The 18619-nt window shown below is 41.4% G+C and overlaps 1 protein-coding gene across 15 annotated transcripts in view; it reads left to right on the top strand.

Moving 5' to 3' along the window:
* Pde1c (phosphodiesterase 1C) overlaps positions 1–18619 on the top strand; it is a 606321-nt gene that overhangs the window by 528431 nt on the left and 59271 nt on the right. For all 15 annotated transcript variants that reach the window (XM_048786434.1, XM_048786431.1, XM_048786441.1 and 12 more), the window contains 4 exons: positions 3226–3307; positions 6217–6337; positions 8192–8370; positions 16932–17159. In XM_048786434.1, the coding sequence (XP_048642391.1) occupies positions 3226–3307; positions 6217–6337; positions 8192–8370; positions 16932–17159 (610 nt within the window). The remainder of the gene's footprint in view (positions 1–3225; positions 3308–6216; positions 6338–8191; positions 8371–16931; positions 17160–18619) is intronic.

Raw genomic sequence — 18619 nt, 5'->3', positions numbered from 1 at the left:
CTCCAAGGCCATCCATTTACCTGTAAATGCCATGATTTTGTTCTTTTTTAATGCTAAGTAAAATTCCATTGTGTATATATGCCACATTTTTGTTGTTGTTGTTTTGTTTTGTTTTTAATACCAGGGGTTGAACTCAGGGGCACTCAACCACTGAGCCACATCCCTAGCCTTATTTTGTATTCTGTTTAGTGAATTGCTCAGGGCCTTGCTAAGTTGCTGAGGCTGGCTTTGAACTCATGATCCTCCTGCCTCAGCCTTCCGAGGCACTAGGACTACAAATGTGTATCACTGTGCCTGGTACACTGCTGTATTTTGTTTAGCTTGATGTTTTTGTTCAGTCCCCAAATACCTATGTTTTCTTGCCTCCACCTGAAAAGACTCACTTGAGATATCACCTGTTTTCGAAGTTCTCACATTGGCAGATGCCAGGTTCCCTGTGAACTTCCAATTCAAGGACTCTTATTTCTTTTTACTAGTTTGCTGCTTACATATAGTTTCAGTAACAAACTAACCTTCAAATGTAATGCAGCACACCTAAATGTAAGTGTGTCACCCACTTATGTTACAGGACAAGTGTCTCTTGATTGACAGGTGGTTCTATGATAAGCAGAGTCTATCATCTAAAGGACTTCTATTGTGCTTGTCTACATCAAGCCAGCAAAAGGGGGAAGATATGGAGAAATAGGTACAGGAGATTTTACAGGCCCTAACCATGGTGGAAATACATCCCCTCTCCTCTTGCTATACTATCTAGCAATAAGCAGAAGAGATTCCGCACAATGTAGACAGTCTTGTGAACAGGAAACAGAGGAGCAGTAGGAGTCTGGTGAATAGCTACCTGCCTAATTGCTCTCCACTTTGCCTGTCATAAATGTCTCAGTGACAAAGGAATTTAAGTGTTTCTAACCAAATTAGTCTTTTCATTCATTCATCGAATATTCAATATCTTCCTTCTGCATACCAACTGCATGACTTAAGCAGTTGGAGTTATCTTAACCCCTACCATAGAAATGATAATTATTTTTCTGAGTAGTCCTAGAAGAAAAAACAAATGAATTAGTTTTAAAAAGAATCTTTTATTACAACTGAGACTTTCTGAGAAATTTGACCTCTTCAGTAAAAAGGAAAGCAGTTGAATAATCCCCTAAGGGCGAGTAACTACAAAGTCATAGGATATTGTGTTATCAATCAAGATGGATTCCCCTGTAGAAGTTTATTCATCCACATAACTTACGGTTCAGTACATTTTTAAAGAGTTCATAAGTGAATGTGTCCTCCAAAGGGAAGTCAGCGACCATTGTTTTAAAACAGGCTTTTCATGGTTGAGTCTACACAGCTCAAATAAAAGCAAAAGATACAAGTGCTACATAGATGTGGGTACGAGCAAGTCCACAGAATTAGAACTTACTTAATATCATGCAAGTTTTGGATAATGAAATCCAAATCCATGCTTGCTTCTTAGAAGTCAAGTGGAGGATGTTCCTCACCTCACCTTCTTATTCTGTCCCATTAAAATGTATCAGCAAAACAACTTGTGTTCCTGCTATGTAGAAATAAGAAAAGAATTTTAATTGTTTTATCTAAGCTTTCCCACTTTCCCACTAAAGTTTTTTGAGAGACACAGCATCCCTCAGCCAGGAAACAGAGACACCCCTGGGTGTCTGAATAGGAAAAGGGTACAAAAGAACTGAGCCACTTCAGGACTGTTCCTGAGACCCTTGCATGTCCTCATATCCCACTAGGAGCCATTGTTCACCTTCTTCAGACACCCACTCCTTTTCTGTTTTTTTCAGTGGATTTAAATGTGTGTGTGTGTGTGTGTGTATATGTGTGTATGTGTGAGCTAGTGTCCTTCTCTTTGATAACATGGCTTAAAAATAATGCACATTCAGTCTTTGAGCCAGATCTGCTTTCAGGTTGCTATTACCTTTTATTTATTACCAATTCATTGGTAATATTTATCAAGCCAGAGTATATTTGATGGAACAGATTTACTAAATATTTCTCGAATCTAGACCTTAAATATCATAGAGACTATTGAGAAACAATAATAGTTCTTCAAACAGTTCTATTTATTTTCATACATTTTTCTTTTTCTTCCTCGTCATAACTCTATGAGGTAGTGACTACTATCCCACATTTAACAGATGAAAACACTGAAATTTAGGAAGGAACCGTAAGCTTCCTAAGATCACATGTCTCCCAGGAGAGGGGCAGGATTCAAGCATAAGCTGGTAGCCATTCCTGTGGCAGGTTTTTTTCCTGGTAAATGAAAGAGAGTGACTTCACTCCTGGAAGAAGGGTGACATATTTTCACTGATGTGACTGGAATATTGAGCTTCTGACCCATGTTTTTAAAAATCATCTCCATCCACAGATTTTTCCAAAGCACTTATTTATTATAGTGATGATTCTTGGTGAGACTGAGAATATATCGGTCAGACAATTATGCTTTATTGTTGTCTAACTCGATAGTTACTTACTATGGTTTTTTGTTTGTTATTTTCTTGTTCAGTACAGGGGCACTCAACCACTGAGCCACATCCCCAGCCCTATTTTGTATTTTATTTAAAGACAGGGTCTGAGTTGCTTAGCGCTTCACTTTTGCTGAGGCTGGCTTATCAAATTGTGATTCTGCCTCAGTCTCTGAGCCGCTGGGATCACAGGCATGGGCCACCAAGCCCAGCTACTCTGGTTCTTCGTAGTTCCCCTTTTCATTGTCAACAGAGCCCTGAGCCTACAAGCACAGGAGCACTTACTCCAGTTGTGTGCACCTTTAAGTAGCACTAACAGGCAAAACTGAATCAGTACAGTTTGAACTTTAGTTGGACACTGCCCATAGCTTGGAGGGGATCTAGGGCTAGAGAAAGGTCACAGACACAGGAAAACTTGGGAAAACACAGTAGTTCTGACTACAGAGCTGGCTCCAGGCCGTAGGACACATGGCCCATTGCCTTATTTTCCACAGGGAACCGATTGCTGTCCAACAGCATGAGCCTTTGTGACAGCATGAGCCTTTGTAGCTGGATGTAATGATTGGACCCCAGAGGGCATTGGCTTCTTGGTGTCTTTTATGCAGATGAGCGGAACCCATAAGAACGTATTACATAACGTAATTGTAATAATTAAAATAAAACCCAATGGCCTAAGTGGCAGGTTGCTAAATAAAATCTGGGCCGCTCGACCTACTGTTCTTTAATTTACCATGACCTCCTGTTTTTCTAGGGTGACAGAGAAGCAGAGCTGGGGCTGCCTTTTTCTCCTCTGTGTGACAGGAAGTCGACCATGGTTGCTCAGTCACAAGTAGGTAGGTGTCTGCCAGCCATTTGGACAGCAGGAAACACCAGCTGGGAAGTCTCTGGAAGTTCAGCAGAGATGTTCTATGTGATTCCTTGGCCAGGAGATTGGCTCTGTTCTGCCATGCGGTGCCATTGGCTTTGGCTGCTTGGATGGATGGAGCTTCTTCATTCCTCTGCTTGGAATATGGCTAGTTCCTGGGGAGATCAGACAGTGACACTGTGGTATCTCTGATGTTCCCTGCCATGAAGAAAGGGGTTTCAGCTTTCTAAGGAAATGATGAGTCATTGTCAGGAAGCAAGTTCTGCCTTAGTCTTTCCATCCTGCTTACAACACTAGAAGTCTCTATGGCATATCTCCTCGTGATGCTACTGCTAGTTCAGTGTTTAGGATGGACCCATTTTCTGGATGACTCTACTTCCAGGAATAGCTCTTCAAATATTTTTCTTCCTTCCTTTTCTTTTTTTTTTAAACTAAACAAAACATTACTTTTTGGTGAGGATCACTTTTGTTAATGACTACATTACGTGTATAGCAAAAATCTTCAGCTATGGGTGGTGGTAGCAGTGCCATCCATAAATTAAATGTAATGCATACATTAAATATCATCAGTGAGCTCCACCTTGAAGAGTGAAATCATTCAAAAAATAAATTTAATAAGCATTTATCAATTTTTCTACTTGTATTTTGAATCCTTGTTCATTTTTTTTTTCATAATATAACTTGAATCCTGTCAAGTATTAGACACTGCTATGCATTAAAATAGACATTATAAAATCAAAGACAAGTGATATATGTATCTGTCTTCCAAGATATTAAATCAGTTAGGGGGGAGTGGGTAAGATGTTATAAAAACAAAAATCTTTCAGAGCATTAATATGTTAAGGTAGATTTCTGAACGTTGAACCTCGCAGTACAAAATAGAGTGTGGGAACCCTTAGACCCAGTGGTCCATTCTAGACTTACTGGAGAGAAATCATTGAGCTGCATCCTGGGAAGTAAGCCGGTGTTATCTAGGCAAATAGTGAATCGTATTAGAGATGAGTTAGGGGTGGGTGGGACGGCAGTCCAGGAGGACGTACAACAGAGAAGAGAAATTGTGGTCAGTGAATTCTAAACAGCTCCATATGGCAGGAGCAGTAGGAAGGGAGTAGGATGCAGCAAAGGACATGTCTGGAGAGAAAATCAGGCCCAGATTTTATATTGCGTTAAGAATAGCACATGCCTACACTTTCTGTCCAGAATGAGGATCTACCTAAAGAATTTAATGCAAGGTTAAATAACACTTAAATTCATGTTTTAGCCTGTGGGCGTAATTGGACCCACCACCTGTTTTTGTAAATAAATTTTATTATAACACAGCTATGCCCCTTCATTTACATATTGCCTGTGCTTTTGCACTACAGGCGGCAGAGCTGAGTGGTTTTAATAGAGACGAGTGGCCTACAAAACCTAAAGTCACCCTCTAGTCTTTTGCAGAAAGTTTGCTGACCCTCTTTTAGAAACACTTCCCCACCAGTAGTAGGGAGGATGAGTTGGAGGGTTTTGGTTAAGAATAGCAGTGAGGAAACCCATTGGATGCCTCCTGCAGGACTGGGGGGGAAAGATGAGGCTTGTCAGAACTGAGTTGGTGACTCTCCAGAGGGACTCTCCAGAGTAAAGATGGCATACCAAGTGAGAAGGATTTGGCTGAATACAAAGTTCTGGGAAAGGAGGGAATTTAGAGTACGTGGTTGGACCTCAATATCAGTTACAAGGTTGGAGGAAAAGCTAATATGTTAGCTTTGGTTTGGATATGTTGCATTTAACTTGGGGGAAAAGTCACAATGGGACCATCAAATACTTGAGTTTGAGCTCAACATTATACTATAATTAACTAGAATACAAATGTGGCTTTCAGTGTTTCTTTATCAGGATACTACTGATACGTGGTTAGGACAATTCTTGTTTTGTCAATTCCATGGTAGGAATTTTTAGCATCCTTCACTGCTGAGCATCAAAGACTGGTATCACCCCAATGTCCATCATGGTGAAAACCAAATATGTATTCATACATTTCCAGATATCCACTGGGAAAATATCCTTTGGTTGATATTAGTTTTCTTCCAACTTTCACGTGGCTCACTCCCCTCCCATCCATCTTGCCATATTAACTTTCCCAAAGAACATTTTGAAAATCTTATTACAGTGTTGCCCAGACATCTTCAGGGGTTTCCAGTGCCCTGTTAGGTCCCAGCTCTCTAGGAATCCCCCTTCCTGAACAATGGGTGATCTACCTTCTGAGCTTTCTTTTCTTAAGTCTAAAAGAGTCCAGAAGCCCCCAAACATTGCTCAACACCTCCTGCACTGTCCCATCTGCCACTTCACTAACCCCACCCTGTCTACCCAGAATGAGTGGCCCTGTCTTCCTCTCCACCCATTCTTAAGCCCTCAGCTCAAACACTACAACCTCATAAAGCTGTTCACAGGTCTGTCAGCGGAGGGCAGTGTCCCCTCTCTCTCACCTTCCCAGGAGTATTCATCTGTCCTCCTCTGGCCCTCCAAATGCTCCTTGGGGTCATCTTTGTGTTCATTTAATCTCTCCTGTAAATTCCTTGTGGGCAGGCCGGTGCTGTTATTCTTCTCACAATTCCTATTACACTGCTTATTACACAGCAGGTGCTGAATATGTATTTTAAAGTACTTAATTGTATTTCCTATTGAAAAGCCATAAAGTTAGGAAGGAGACACAGAACTGACTCATGGCATTCAAATCAAGGAATCTATTAAACGAACAAGACCCGCTGGCTCTTAATCTGATCTTCAGCTCCTGTACAGATGAATTTTAAAAGACAGAAAAGACTCACCAGTTTCCCCTGGGGAACGTGGAACAGCCCATTGACTCTGTAGTTCCTCTGAGGCATTGCTGTTTCTCTGCAGGTTTTATTGATTTCATTGTGGAACCGACCTTCACCGTGCTCACGGACATGACCGAAAAGATTGTGAGTCCATTAATCGATGAAACCTCCCAAACTGGTGGGACAGGACAGAGGCGCTCAAGGTCAGTGGAGAAGTTTGAGGATGGGTGTGGGGGTTGGCCTGTCCTCAAGGATCCCCTCCTGTTGGTGGGGATCCTCACCTTCTTTTTTTGAGAGATCTACTGCTTATTTCCTCAGAGAAGTTAAAACTATACTCTCTGTACTCTCCAGGCTGGCCTGAAAATGGTAACCCACATTCAAATTATGACTGGCAGGTCCCTGGTGCCCCCAATCCCGGTCCTCTCTTGGCCTTTGCTCATGGCAGGAGCAACCACTGAACTTTAGCCCACTGTTCCCAGACAGCCTTGCTCCTGATTCTTCAAAAAGATAGTACCACTGATCAGAGTTCTTACAAGAACTGAAACTGACTTTCATTTCTAGGTTCAAGAAGAGAATGAATAGAGAAAAAAAAAAACAAAACCCTGAACATTTTTAATTGCCTTCTGCTTCAGTGCTGTTGTTCCAAATGGAGAAGAGTGTAGACTAGGAGAACTCAGACTCTGGAGTGAGAGTGCTGGTGTTAGAATCCAGACTCCATCACTTATTACCTGTGCAGTCTCAGGCAGGTTCCTCGTTTTCCTCATCTGGGAAAGTATGGATTATAATATTCATAGGTTGCTGGGAAGATTCAGTGAGTTATTCATTATATAACTGCTTAGAACAGAATCTGGCATTAAATTTAACTGCATTAAAGCTGGCAATTAGTCTTTATTGGCAGGGTTACCGCCACTGCTCCTACAACTACTACACCTATAGTACTACTACTGCTAGTACTATTACTACTGCCACCACTATGACTTGAATGAAAACTACTAATACCTCCACCACTACTATAGCTAGTGTTACTATACACTATTGCTACTGTTACTACTGCTACTACTATAATGACATTCTCCTCCTCATCCATGCAAAACCCTGGGCTTCATCATCAAGGAGAAAAAAACATAGAGTGGATAGGAAGAAGAGAAAAAAAGATCAGGAAAAAAAGTTAATGGGGAGGAGGGAAGTAAGAGGAACATTAGGTCAGGGAGATGTCAGGGATACTCAAGATGGACTACCATTGAGGTTGCTAACAAAGAGGACAGAAGCCCGTGACCAAGTCCTCACAATCCCAGGGCTCTTTAAGCACTGGTTGAAACTTACTTTGCTCCTCCAGTCAGTCTTCACTGTCATTTAGTGACAAATTGGTCTTCATTGTCATAGTCATTTATGCCAGTCACTGCCTTAGCCACTGAGGATGGTATTTTCTGATATTTGCTAAATCACCCACATTCGAAGAATAAAGTAGTATTCATTTAAAGTAAGGCCTTTTGCACAACTTCATCCTCCACAACCTCCAAGCTGTGTGTGTTTCTCTGTCATCTCCAAGGCACATGAGGAAATCCTCACTCCTTGTGTACTCAGTAAACCAAGATCAAAGGGACACTGAGTCCAGGACAAGGGAGGAGCTGGAGAGAGAGAGAGAGGACCAAATTGCTGGGTAACTTGGAAAAGCAGCCAGTGTAGAAGCAGGGGGTAAACTGCGGAACAAGTAGATTTCCAAGTTCAAATTCATTTATATGAGACAATAGACTGGAAAATTCATGTGGGTGGATTCTAGGTACAGGAAAAAAAGAAGGGATCACTCAGCACAGAAGAGAAGGAGGACTGTGAAGACCCCTGAGGATGCAGGGTCGATATTTTTCCTGCTGAAATTTTAGAATTTCCCACCTTTCATATTTAGAAAATGTACTTCCAGGAATATATTTTCAAGACCCAGGAATTTTATGACAACGTATTGACAAATGCTAACTGCCTTTCTCTTGGGTTTGCTTGTTGCGTAAGTCTTTCAAACAGTAACACTCCTCTTCCATGCAATTTCTTGTTTTGTCCTCCAGTTTGAACAGCATCAGCTCATCAGATGCAAAGCAGCGATCAGGTGTCAAGAGCTCTGGGTCGGAAGGAAGTGCCCCCATCAACAATTCCGTTATCCCTGTTGACTATAAGAGCTTTAAAGCCACTTGGACAGAGGTGGTGCACATCAATCGGGAGAGATGGAGAGCCAAGGTGCCAAAAGGTAATATGCTATGGGGGAAAGAATCTTCTAGGACACCTAAACCAACTCAGCATTCACTCGTGAAGCAATGGTTGCCTTCCCTGACTATGAATGTTGCGAATAAAACACAAGTGCTCAGGGTGCTGCAGTCAATGAATATTAGGCTCTCCCATCTTTGATCTTAATTACCTGAAACTCAATGTGTGGTGAACTGTGGCAGGCCTCGGTGCCTCCTGCCATCTTGCCCTTTGTGATTTAACTGGACTCTTTTTCCTGGTGTGATGATTCTGTGGGGGATGGGTATTATTATTTCTTGGTTTTTGTTAGACCATCTTGACAGACTCATTTCATGTTCTCAGGCCTTTACTTTTTCTTTTGCCTAAGCCAAGCCCAGCCAATACCCACCTTGGCCATTATATTGGGATATTAGGAGCTTTTCTTTCCTTATGTGCATGCATTTTTATGTTTCTTTCATATTCACTATTTCCATTCACTCATTGCTCCGACCGTAAAACTGCTTTTCTGAGATGGTGTGACTTGTAAGTAAACAGAATCCCTTGAGTAAACATCATCAAAAGTTCAGACCAGAAAAACTGTCTTGTGGGACTATTCACAAAGTCGGAAATTCACTCGTTTCTTGGAAGCTTAACATGCTGGTGTGAACAAATGGACTTCACGATCAGCATGTGCTACGTGAGCAGCCTGTATCTTAGGTCCGGAGGCACCATAAACAGAGGTGGCAAAAACCTGATGTGAGGGGGTAAAGCTGTGTGGCCTGGTTCCAGCCAGAGATACAGATGTGGGTGACTCTTGGGGCTCAGTGAAGGGCCTGATTCCAGTGAGCTGTGCGGAGGTGAGCCTTCAACAATAGTCAGTTTTTGCTGACATCTGTGGTGTGTCTAGTGCTGAGGACATAGAGATGAGTAACAGACATCATCTTTATCCTCAGTGGTGGCAGTCTTTGGCAGGAGAGGGACAGAGACATTACTTTGGAGTTGCCTGCATAGGAAGTGTAGGACTTCAGTCGCAACCTTGTACTTGTCACCAGCCTCCACAAACCCTGAGCCCCAGACCCTCACAGCAGTCAAGGAGGGTTTTAACCCAAACACACTCCCCACAATTTTATTCTCCCAGTTTCAGGGCAACGTGTGAAAAGAAGGGTGGGATGGTGGATGTCTTAGTCCATTTTCTGTTGCTATAAGAACATACCTAAGCTTGGAAATTTATAAAGACTAAAAAATGTATTTGTTTCACAGTTCTAGAGGCTAAGAAGTCCAAGAACACACTCTTGGCATCTGCCTAGTGGAGGACATCACTTGGTGAGGCAGACCAAGCATGTTAGCTCAGCTTCTCTTCTCCTTTCTACAGAGTCACTCCTGCCATCATGAAGGCCCAGACTTATGACCTTTTCTAATCCTAATTACCTCCCAATGGTCCCACCTTGAAGCAATGTATAAATTTAGGGATTAAATTTTCAACTTGTGAAATTTGGAGGATACTTTGATACCATATAGTGGAAGAGCATGACTGTATAAGTCTTGATCCTTATACATCAGTGGAGAGGAGCAGCCTCAGTGTTGGAGTTATTTAAAAGTCCAACAATGTGACTTGCCCACAAAATCCTGTCCACATGGCTGCTCATTGAGGAGAGGCAAAGTGTTTGTATTTAGGGTGCTTCTAGGACATAATTGGACCCTTATCATTTGGGACAGATGTTGCACCCTGAGCTGCAGAGGGAGCCAACACCTCTTCCATATTTTAAGTGTTGGAGGTCTTGCAGTCCATTCAAATGCTGTAAACATTCAAATCCTCCATGTTGGCAGGCATTGCAAGCAGCCATGGCAGCTCCTGCATCATGTCAAAAGAAGCACACACTCGCAATCAATTGCACTTGAAAATCCAAGTCCTGACAAGGCACAGTTTAAAGAGGTACTTCAAAATAGTTTGTTTATAATCATCTAGCTTACAAAAATTACTTTCTGAAACTAATTACCTGGGAAAATACTAGGCAATTTCTTTTCCTATGGAAAACTGGCTTTTTAAAAAAGGACAGGTAAATAGCTCAAATTTTTCAATGTATTAGGTATGCAGATAAAGATGTGTTAGGCTATTTTAGCAGCATAGAACAACTATTCCCTCACCCTGCTTGGGCCTTTCGTAAGGCCCTGTGTAGTCAGGATTTGAAGAACACCTCAGTGGACCTGAAGGAGGCATTAGAAATGGGAACAAGGAGAAGGGAGAGGATCCAGGTGCAGAGCCCGGGTTATGGGTATTTTGTGGGAAGATCATTTGGTTACCAAGGCAGATTTCAGTAAGTGGGCAAATGGAGAATTGAATCCTGACTTGCAAGGTTCTTTGGCAAATTCAGCTGGGTTCTTTTAGAGTCCACTTTGGGCATGATAATGAACATGACAGAGTTGATGCACAGAGAGATAACATGCAAAGCACTAAGAACAGAGCCTGCACATGGTAGTGCCTGATAAATGGCAGCTGTTATTTAAATACTTTAGAAAAGAAGGTTAGCAGTTGTAAAGCAAAGTCAAGATGCAGGTGGTAAAAATACCAACCTAAAGCTAATGTTTTTATAACATTTTTGGCTTCCTGGTAATACTGTTGACTATTTGACTGATACTAATGAGAAGTTCGGTTTGCATTTGTTTTGGTGGTCAGCTTGATTAGATAATCCCAGGCTGTGTTTCACATTGCTTTGTTTTTCCCCATTTCCCCTCAGAGGACCCTGATTTCAAAAGTGTCTGCCCTCCATGTGGCATTTAAACATATATTGTCATTAAACTGATTGGAAATGGAATTGGATCACAAGTCTTGGTTTTATTAACCAACCTAATTTACAAAGCCAACTAGGCCAGAATCCATAGTTCTTAGGAAATGTTACATCACAATTTTTTATAACTTTTAGGGCTACATATCATTATTCCCAATCAAGATATTCTGTATAACAGTTTGCAAGTCAGATCTATATCAATTTCCATCCCATATTTAATATATTTTAACATGAATTTTCTGATGTAAGAATAATATGTGTTTAGGCCATAAGTGCTTATGACCTATTCAGGATTTTAACTATTGTTCATATCCTAAAGTCATTCTTTTTTATTTGTTTAACTATGTATATGTGTAAGTAAACATTTCCCCTACCAAATTGGGATCATACTAGAATATGTGTTGTATTCTATTTTTTTTTCTATTCTGAGTATTATTTAACCTGATGCTGCATATTCTGACTTAAGTGGCTCCATCATCTACAGAACCATAGTTGAATCCTTCTTTATTATTCAGTATTAGATTTCCACTTCACTATTACATATAACATTATTATGTACCTACATATTCAAAAGTTTTTGAGCATACTTCAGATTATTTATCTGGTATAAATTCCTAGATCTGATATTCCTCTGTCAAGGCAGATGAAAAGTTTTTAAATTCTTGGTTATTATACTATAAAATTTCTCTAAATTTTTTAAGAAATTTTCTCTCTCAATTGGACATATAGTAAGAGTGCCTATTTCTGTTTACCATTTTCTCCTTTATTTTTCCATCAGAATGTTTACATTCATGTCATTGAGTCATAATTATTTTTATATATTGAGGACGGTAATTCTTCAGTTGTCAAAATATCTTCCAATTTGTACTCTACCCCAGTTGGTCTTATGCTGTTAACTTTGCTTATGGCCTCTTCTTTTTATACCTCCTAATTTCATTTTTTAGAAATTACTTTTAAGGTTTTCTATTTAATTATAATTCTCCATAAATGTATACATGGAAGAGTATATAGTGATGCTTCATTGCAATGTTGAGAAATTCAGTTAATTTTTGCTCATTTCCTTCATCAATTCTCAGCTTTTATTGAAGAGGGGAATTTCAAACTAGTTGGTTATAAGTGAAGTTTGTTTGCTTTAAGGGAACGTAGCAGGGATTGAACTCAGGGGCACTCCACTCCTGAGCCACATCCCCAACCCTATTTTGCATTTTATTTAGAGACAGGGTCTCACTGAGTTGCTTAGCACCTTGCTTTTGCTGAGGCTGCCTTTGAACTCAGGATCCTTCTGCCCTCATACTCCTGAGCTGCTGGGATTACAGGCATGCACCACTATGCCTGGTGTGAAGTGTTCTTTTATAATCAAATTACTCTTAAATATTGTTTTTTCATAGTTTCATCAAGTTTCATTTCTAGTTTAGCAACAATTTTATTTGGCAATAAATTTCACTAGTTTCACTTGCACGTTTCACTTGCCCAATTGACATGTTTTCCTCATTTTTGAGTTTTTAGCATTAATTGAAATTTTCTGTCACCCATAGTACTTCTTTGACTAAAATTTTCAGGAAGTTGCTATGGGAACACCTGTGAGTTCTTAGATGTGCCTGAAAGTTCCTTTCTATTTTTCTGGTACTGAACACAATGGAAAGATCACGTAGTATTTTGGTTGCTTTCCCAGGGCCACCGCCCTCCCCTCCAGTCTGTCTGTCAGTCCCCTGTTCCTGTTTTTTTTTTTTTTTTTCTTTCTCTTTGTTTGTGGTAGTTTAAGTACAGATTCAGAAAATTATATCAACGAGTAACTATCCCAATGCATTATTAACTACAGAGCCCATAGTATTATTGTTCAAGAATGTAAATAATAAAGAAATCAAGTGTATTTCTTTGAGTCTCTACAGATGTTCAGTGTGGGGCAGAATCAGCTGTCTGTTAGGAGGAATGTAATTTCTGGATCTTGAGGGCTCTGTTCCACCCTAACTGTTGAGCTGCTTGCCATTGGCCATTTTCATAGTGAGTCACATCGTGACATATAGTTTGAAATGGAAAGCAATTAGAAAATGAAATTTGAATCCTGCTAGCCTAGAGGCCTAGGGGTGCCAAGGATGCTAAACCTCAGACTTGAAAATGTGTCCTTTGTATCTGTAACATCATTGGAACCTGTTGGTATGAACCAATTAACAGTGCCAACCAATCAACAGTGTGGCCACCTATTTTTTTCTTATTAATCTGTACTAGTAATTTCACCTTGGAAACATGAAGGAATCTGCGGTAGAGAGCCTGCCTCCTGTTGCTGCGTTGTTTTCTGTCTGTGTGTTTGCTTGTTTTTGCTATTTGTTTTGAGTATTATCTTTTAGGGTACCCTATGGGCCGATGGCACTTATATCAGCTATTTCAGACATGAGCAGAGCCACCCTCTTGAAAGTGATCACTGCAGAGGAATGAACTACACAGGGAGGAAGGCTCATATTTAATTTGATCATGATGCCAAAAGAATGCATTTAAATTCCTGAATTTAAACATTAATTGCCCGATGCCAGCCGCACTTGAGCTGAAGCAGATTTGTTTCTGAAATATGTCTCCTCTCAGTTTTTAAACAAAACTTTTGTTAGATTCCTGTGGAAAATTGGTCTGACTCAGTTGTCAAATGAATTTTTCTTGCTCATATAATATTTTATGGTCTTTGGTAGCAAACCAGAATTTAACACCTTCACTTTTCATCAAAATTATGTTCAACTTAGGGATATTTTAAATGCTGACAGCTTGTCAGCAGTAGGGATACTGTTGGAAGAGATATAAATTGTTTTCCCTGATACTGAAGGCTGAGTATACATGAATTCTCCTCCTTCTTGCCTCAGATTCCCTCCCCGTGTAGTCAGAAGAGTCATCATTTTACTCACATTAGCAGTTAAAGGAAGCTAATATTCATCACATGACTCTTTCACAGTAGGCATATTTTCTGTATTGTGTACTTATCTAGATAGCTGAAGATGGAAATCGGACAAGGAAGGTACATTGGAAGAGAGTGTCCACCACACCCCTGGGGTATATTTCACTGAGTCAACAGGTCCTTCATGAATATGTGCTGTGTGCTAGGTGCTGTGCCAAGCAGTGATTGGAGGTGACATTTAACCCCTATCCTTAGGGCATTACAGAAGGATGAGGGGGAGCATGGGGGAGCATTCTAGGGATTTTCTGTGGCCTGCAGTCCACTGGGAATACCGTCTTGCCAGCCACGTGGGCGTTCTTTCACTTTTACGTCATACCTTTCTGTAGAAGTCAGAAGACATGATAGGTAGGCACGTCGTTTTGTTATTTATAAAGAAATATTTCCTTCTCTTTTCAATGTAAGCTGTAAAGAATCGTGTTGGGAAGTAGAGAGTCATGACATGCTGAATGGCAAACTCTTAAACTTTTGAATCAGTCTTTCTCCACCCTTACTGCCTGTTAGGATCACCTAAAAAACATTACATTTCACATATCCTATATTGGTCCCTGTCTCTTCAGAATCTGATTTAATTTGTCTGGGGTGAGGCCAAGCCTTTGGTTTGGACAGATGAGTGAATGGATGAGTGGGTGGGTGGGTGAATGGATAGATGGGTTGGCTGGGCACAATTAAGGAGCCACTTGTCAAAAGAAACTAACTTTATTTTTAGGACCACACACGCCAAACAAAACAGCTCCTCAGGAAAAACCCTCAGAGCCCAACTGCCACCACTGGCTTCCCATAAGCCTCTCAAACTCCCCCACTCCTCCTGCTCTTGAGGCCGATTGGCTGGGTCGTGTGGGCAGAGCCAAAAAAAGTCCCCCAATGAGCAGCTCCGTGGTCTGAAAGGGCAGGGAAACAGCCCAATGAGCATCACCGCAGAGGAGCCAATCAGCTAGAAGTTGCTGGGGGCCGCTGTGAGCCAATCATCAGCTGGCAGTCTGAAAGTTTGCTGGGGCCCCTTAGGCTGTGGCTCTCATCAGGTTGATGGAGCAATAAAATAATGGATGAAAATGCCCTAATATGTTAAGGAGAACATTTGAGGTGAGCAAATAGGCAGGAAAAGTAAAATTTGAACTTTGAGCACTTTAGCAGCTAAAACAAAGGGAAACATGATCAGATGCATAACCACTCTTGTGTGTGCTTGATTAAAAACAAACATACCATCTATGAAGTCCAGGTTTTTCTCAAGACCAGGACTAACACGGTGGGGAGGGGGGAGAGGACTCCTGATAATGAGATGTGGGCATTTTTAAGACATCTAGAGAAAAATATAGTCATGCTTTTCACAGTGGAGGTTGATGGCACAGTCTAGAAGGCCTTTTGAGTGAGCTGAACATATAGTGAGTGAGTCTCTAGATCTCAAGGAGGATTGGGCCCTGATGGGAGCTTTCCATGAATCTTGTTCTCTTCCACAGAGCTCCCCTGGATGCCTCCCAGCCCCTGCATGTTCTGAACCCTGCCTGTCCTTGGCCGTTTGACCACATCATCTCTTAGTGACCATTTGCCAAATCTGCTTTGGCCATAGTGGCCAACTCATTGTCCTTTGAACATTTCTAAAGCTGATGGTATTTCATTACTTCACTCTGCTTTGTTTTTTTTTGCAAAGCACTTTATACCATTTGAAATTATTTCAGTCATTTGTTTGTTTAAAAATGAGCTTTTCCATGATTCCATCTTGCTTGTGATTGTATTCCCAATACCTAAAAGAGTGCTTGACACTGTAGCTGCTCAATAAATATTCATTGAGTGAAAAAACCAACCTTTTCATAAATATTTGACCTATGCAGTGATGCTGTACTTTACATTAAGCACAGAGCCAAGCCCTATCATAATCAGCTGAATTTGAAATAATGCTGACGCACTTTCATTAAAGGGGAGGACACAGACTCAGTACCTGGCCAACCTAACAGCCACTCTAATTCTGAGGACAGTTGAGGACCATGTTTGTTTGGGCACAACTGTCCTCTTCTTATTTATTAATTAACAAACAGTGGCCTGAATATGTATTGTTCTGTTGTTGGTTATTTGCCCTTTTTGTTTTGCAATTAATCACGTATGTCTAGGTCCTAAGCAAACCTACATAAAATGCTGTTCTTTTTCTTTTCCCTGTGGCTGGAGGAAACTTTTATCTTCTCTCTGAGGCTTAATTTCCATATCTATAAAATAGGGTCATAATAATAGTAGCTGCTGAAAAGTTGTTTTAAGAATGAAAAGAGCCAGGTGCAGTGACACACGCCCGTCATCCCAGCAGCTCAAGAGGCTGAGGCAGGAGGCTTGTGAGTTCAAAGCCAGCCTCAGCAAAAGTGAGGCACTAAGCAACTTCGACTCTGTCTCTAAATAAAATACAAAATAGGGCTTGGGATGCGGCTCAGTGGTTGAGTGCCCCAGAATTCAATCTCTGGTACCCTCCCCCCCAAAAAATGAATGAAAAAAACCCTTGAATCGAAAAGCACTTTACATAATACCTGGCCTAGAGAACATACTCAATAAATGTTATTATTAGTAATAATCATGTCCAATACAATACTGGTTCATTAATCATTGTCATCCTAATGATTTTCTCCCTGCCCTCTCCTCTGACTCACTGTTTTCAGAAATGACATGATGATGAGGCTGTTTTATTGTCTTCCTAAATACATATGCCAATATGACTTGGGTTAACTAAAAATACCCTCAGAACACGCACTAGACATCTTAGGTAATTGGAGTGTATTAATTCCCACTGCAGATCACTGTCATTACTGTTTTTGAAAGAGGGAGTTCTCCTAAAGGTGTGACTTCTTTCCCCCCTTCCTTCTCCTTGCCTGACTTGCTGCGGATCAGAGGAGAAGGCCAAGAAGGAGGCTGAGGAGAAGGCCCGCCTGGCTGCGGAGGAGAAGCAAAAGGAAATGGAAGCCAAAAGCCAGGCCCAAGAAGGCTCATCCAGCAAGACTGAGAAAAAGGCATCTGGAGACCCCAAGAGTCACGTCAACGGAACTCGCACAAACAAAAGCGACGAGCCTCGTGGGAAGAATCCCAAAGCGGAGAAGTCAGGAGAAAAGCAGCAGAATGGTGAGTAGACTGCCGGCTGGACAGTGGCTCTCTGGGGTGTTCACAGTGTGATGAGTGGGAGCTGGCCAGATGCTTCCCCATGTCGGCAACTCCTGGCCCAGGGCCTCCCTGACCATCGGATCCTGCTGATCCCACCTCCTCTAGCTGGGGATGTCAGCAGGATCCCATCAGAATCAGCCACCAGCTCCCCTGCGCCTTCCCCCTAGGAAGCTTTGCATCTCTCTGGCTCTCCCAGCTGCCCTGGAGACTCTAGCCAGTGCCCAGCTGCCCACCAGGTGCAAATTACCACTGGCCACACCAGCACAGTCCTGGGAGCTCACTGGGGGTGGGGGTGGATGAAAAGTGAACTTCTCAATTGTTCCAGCCCCAGGACAGCCAAGCCTTAGGTCTGCCTGAGGCCTCTTGCTGTTTGTATGTACATACCACCCAGAGACGTGCAGGTATTATGGTGACCAACCATTTTAATTTGCCTGAAACTAAGAATTTCCTGGAATGCAAGTCTTTCAGTTTTGTTTTGTTTTGGTACAGGGGATTGAACTCAGAGGCACTCAATCACTGAACCACATCCCCAGCCCTATTTTGTATTTTATTAAGAAACAGGGTCTCACTGAGTTGCTTAGTGCCTCACTTTTGCTGAGGCTGGCTTTGAACTTTGTGATCCTCCTGCCTCAGCCTCCCGAGCTGCTGGGATTACAGGCATGTGCCACTGTACCCAGCAAGACTTTCAGTTTTAAAATAAAAAATGGTCCAGGCCATTACTTTCCTATGTGCATATATAGATATGAACACATGACCAGTATAATTCTATATCATGTACAACCAAAAGAATGGGAAGTTGTACTCCATAAATGTCAAAATACATTCTACTGTCATGATAACTAATAAGAACAAATATAAAAAATAAACAACAGAAACAAACAACAAAAATAAACAACAGAAAAATGTTCCAGGCAAGCTGGGACAAGCTGGCCACCATAATGTGCAGCTAATTCATGATGTCTTATATTTGATACAACAGATATTGATTCATTAACAACTATGTGTCAAGTGCTTTACTAGGCATGGGGGATTTAGAATGAAGAAGCCCCAGAAAATCTATGATGTCATAGGGAATATAGACAGCCTCACAAATAATTCTAGTGAAATGCAGACAGAAAACAGCCATGGTGTGGCAGATAAAATGCCCCCCAAAAAACATACTGCAAAGAAAGACATTAACTTTGTTGGAACAGGAAGGTGTGAGATAGGGTGAAGGCAGAGAAGGCTTCAAGAGGAGATGGGGCCTCAGCTAGGTGTTAAGAGCTGAAGTATGCTGATAAAATAGGGAAAAGAGGCTTCCAGACACAGAGGACTTGATGAATGCCCTTCAAGGGCATGGACTTGGTCCCCTTGTTCGGGAAGGGCAGGAAGTTCAGAGTCTACAGCTTACAAGTGCCAGGTTGTGACTGGGTAGCAAGATA

The sequence above is a fragment of the Marmota marmota genome, unplaced genomic scaffold (genome assembly GCF_001458135.2).
Source record: "Marmota marmota marmota unplaced genomic scaffold, marMar, whole genome shotgun sequence".
NCBI classification, from domain to species: Eukaryota; Metazoa; Chordata; class Mammalia; order Rodentia; family Sciuridae; genus Marmota; species Marmota marmota.
The sequence above is the reverse complement of the archived record's forward strand: the minus strand, read 5'-3'. Positions and strand labels throughout refer to the sequence as shown.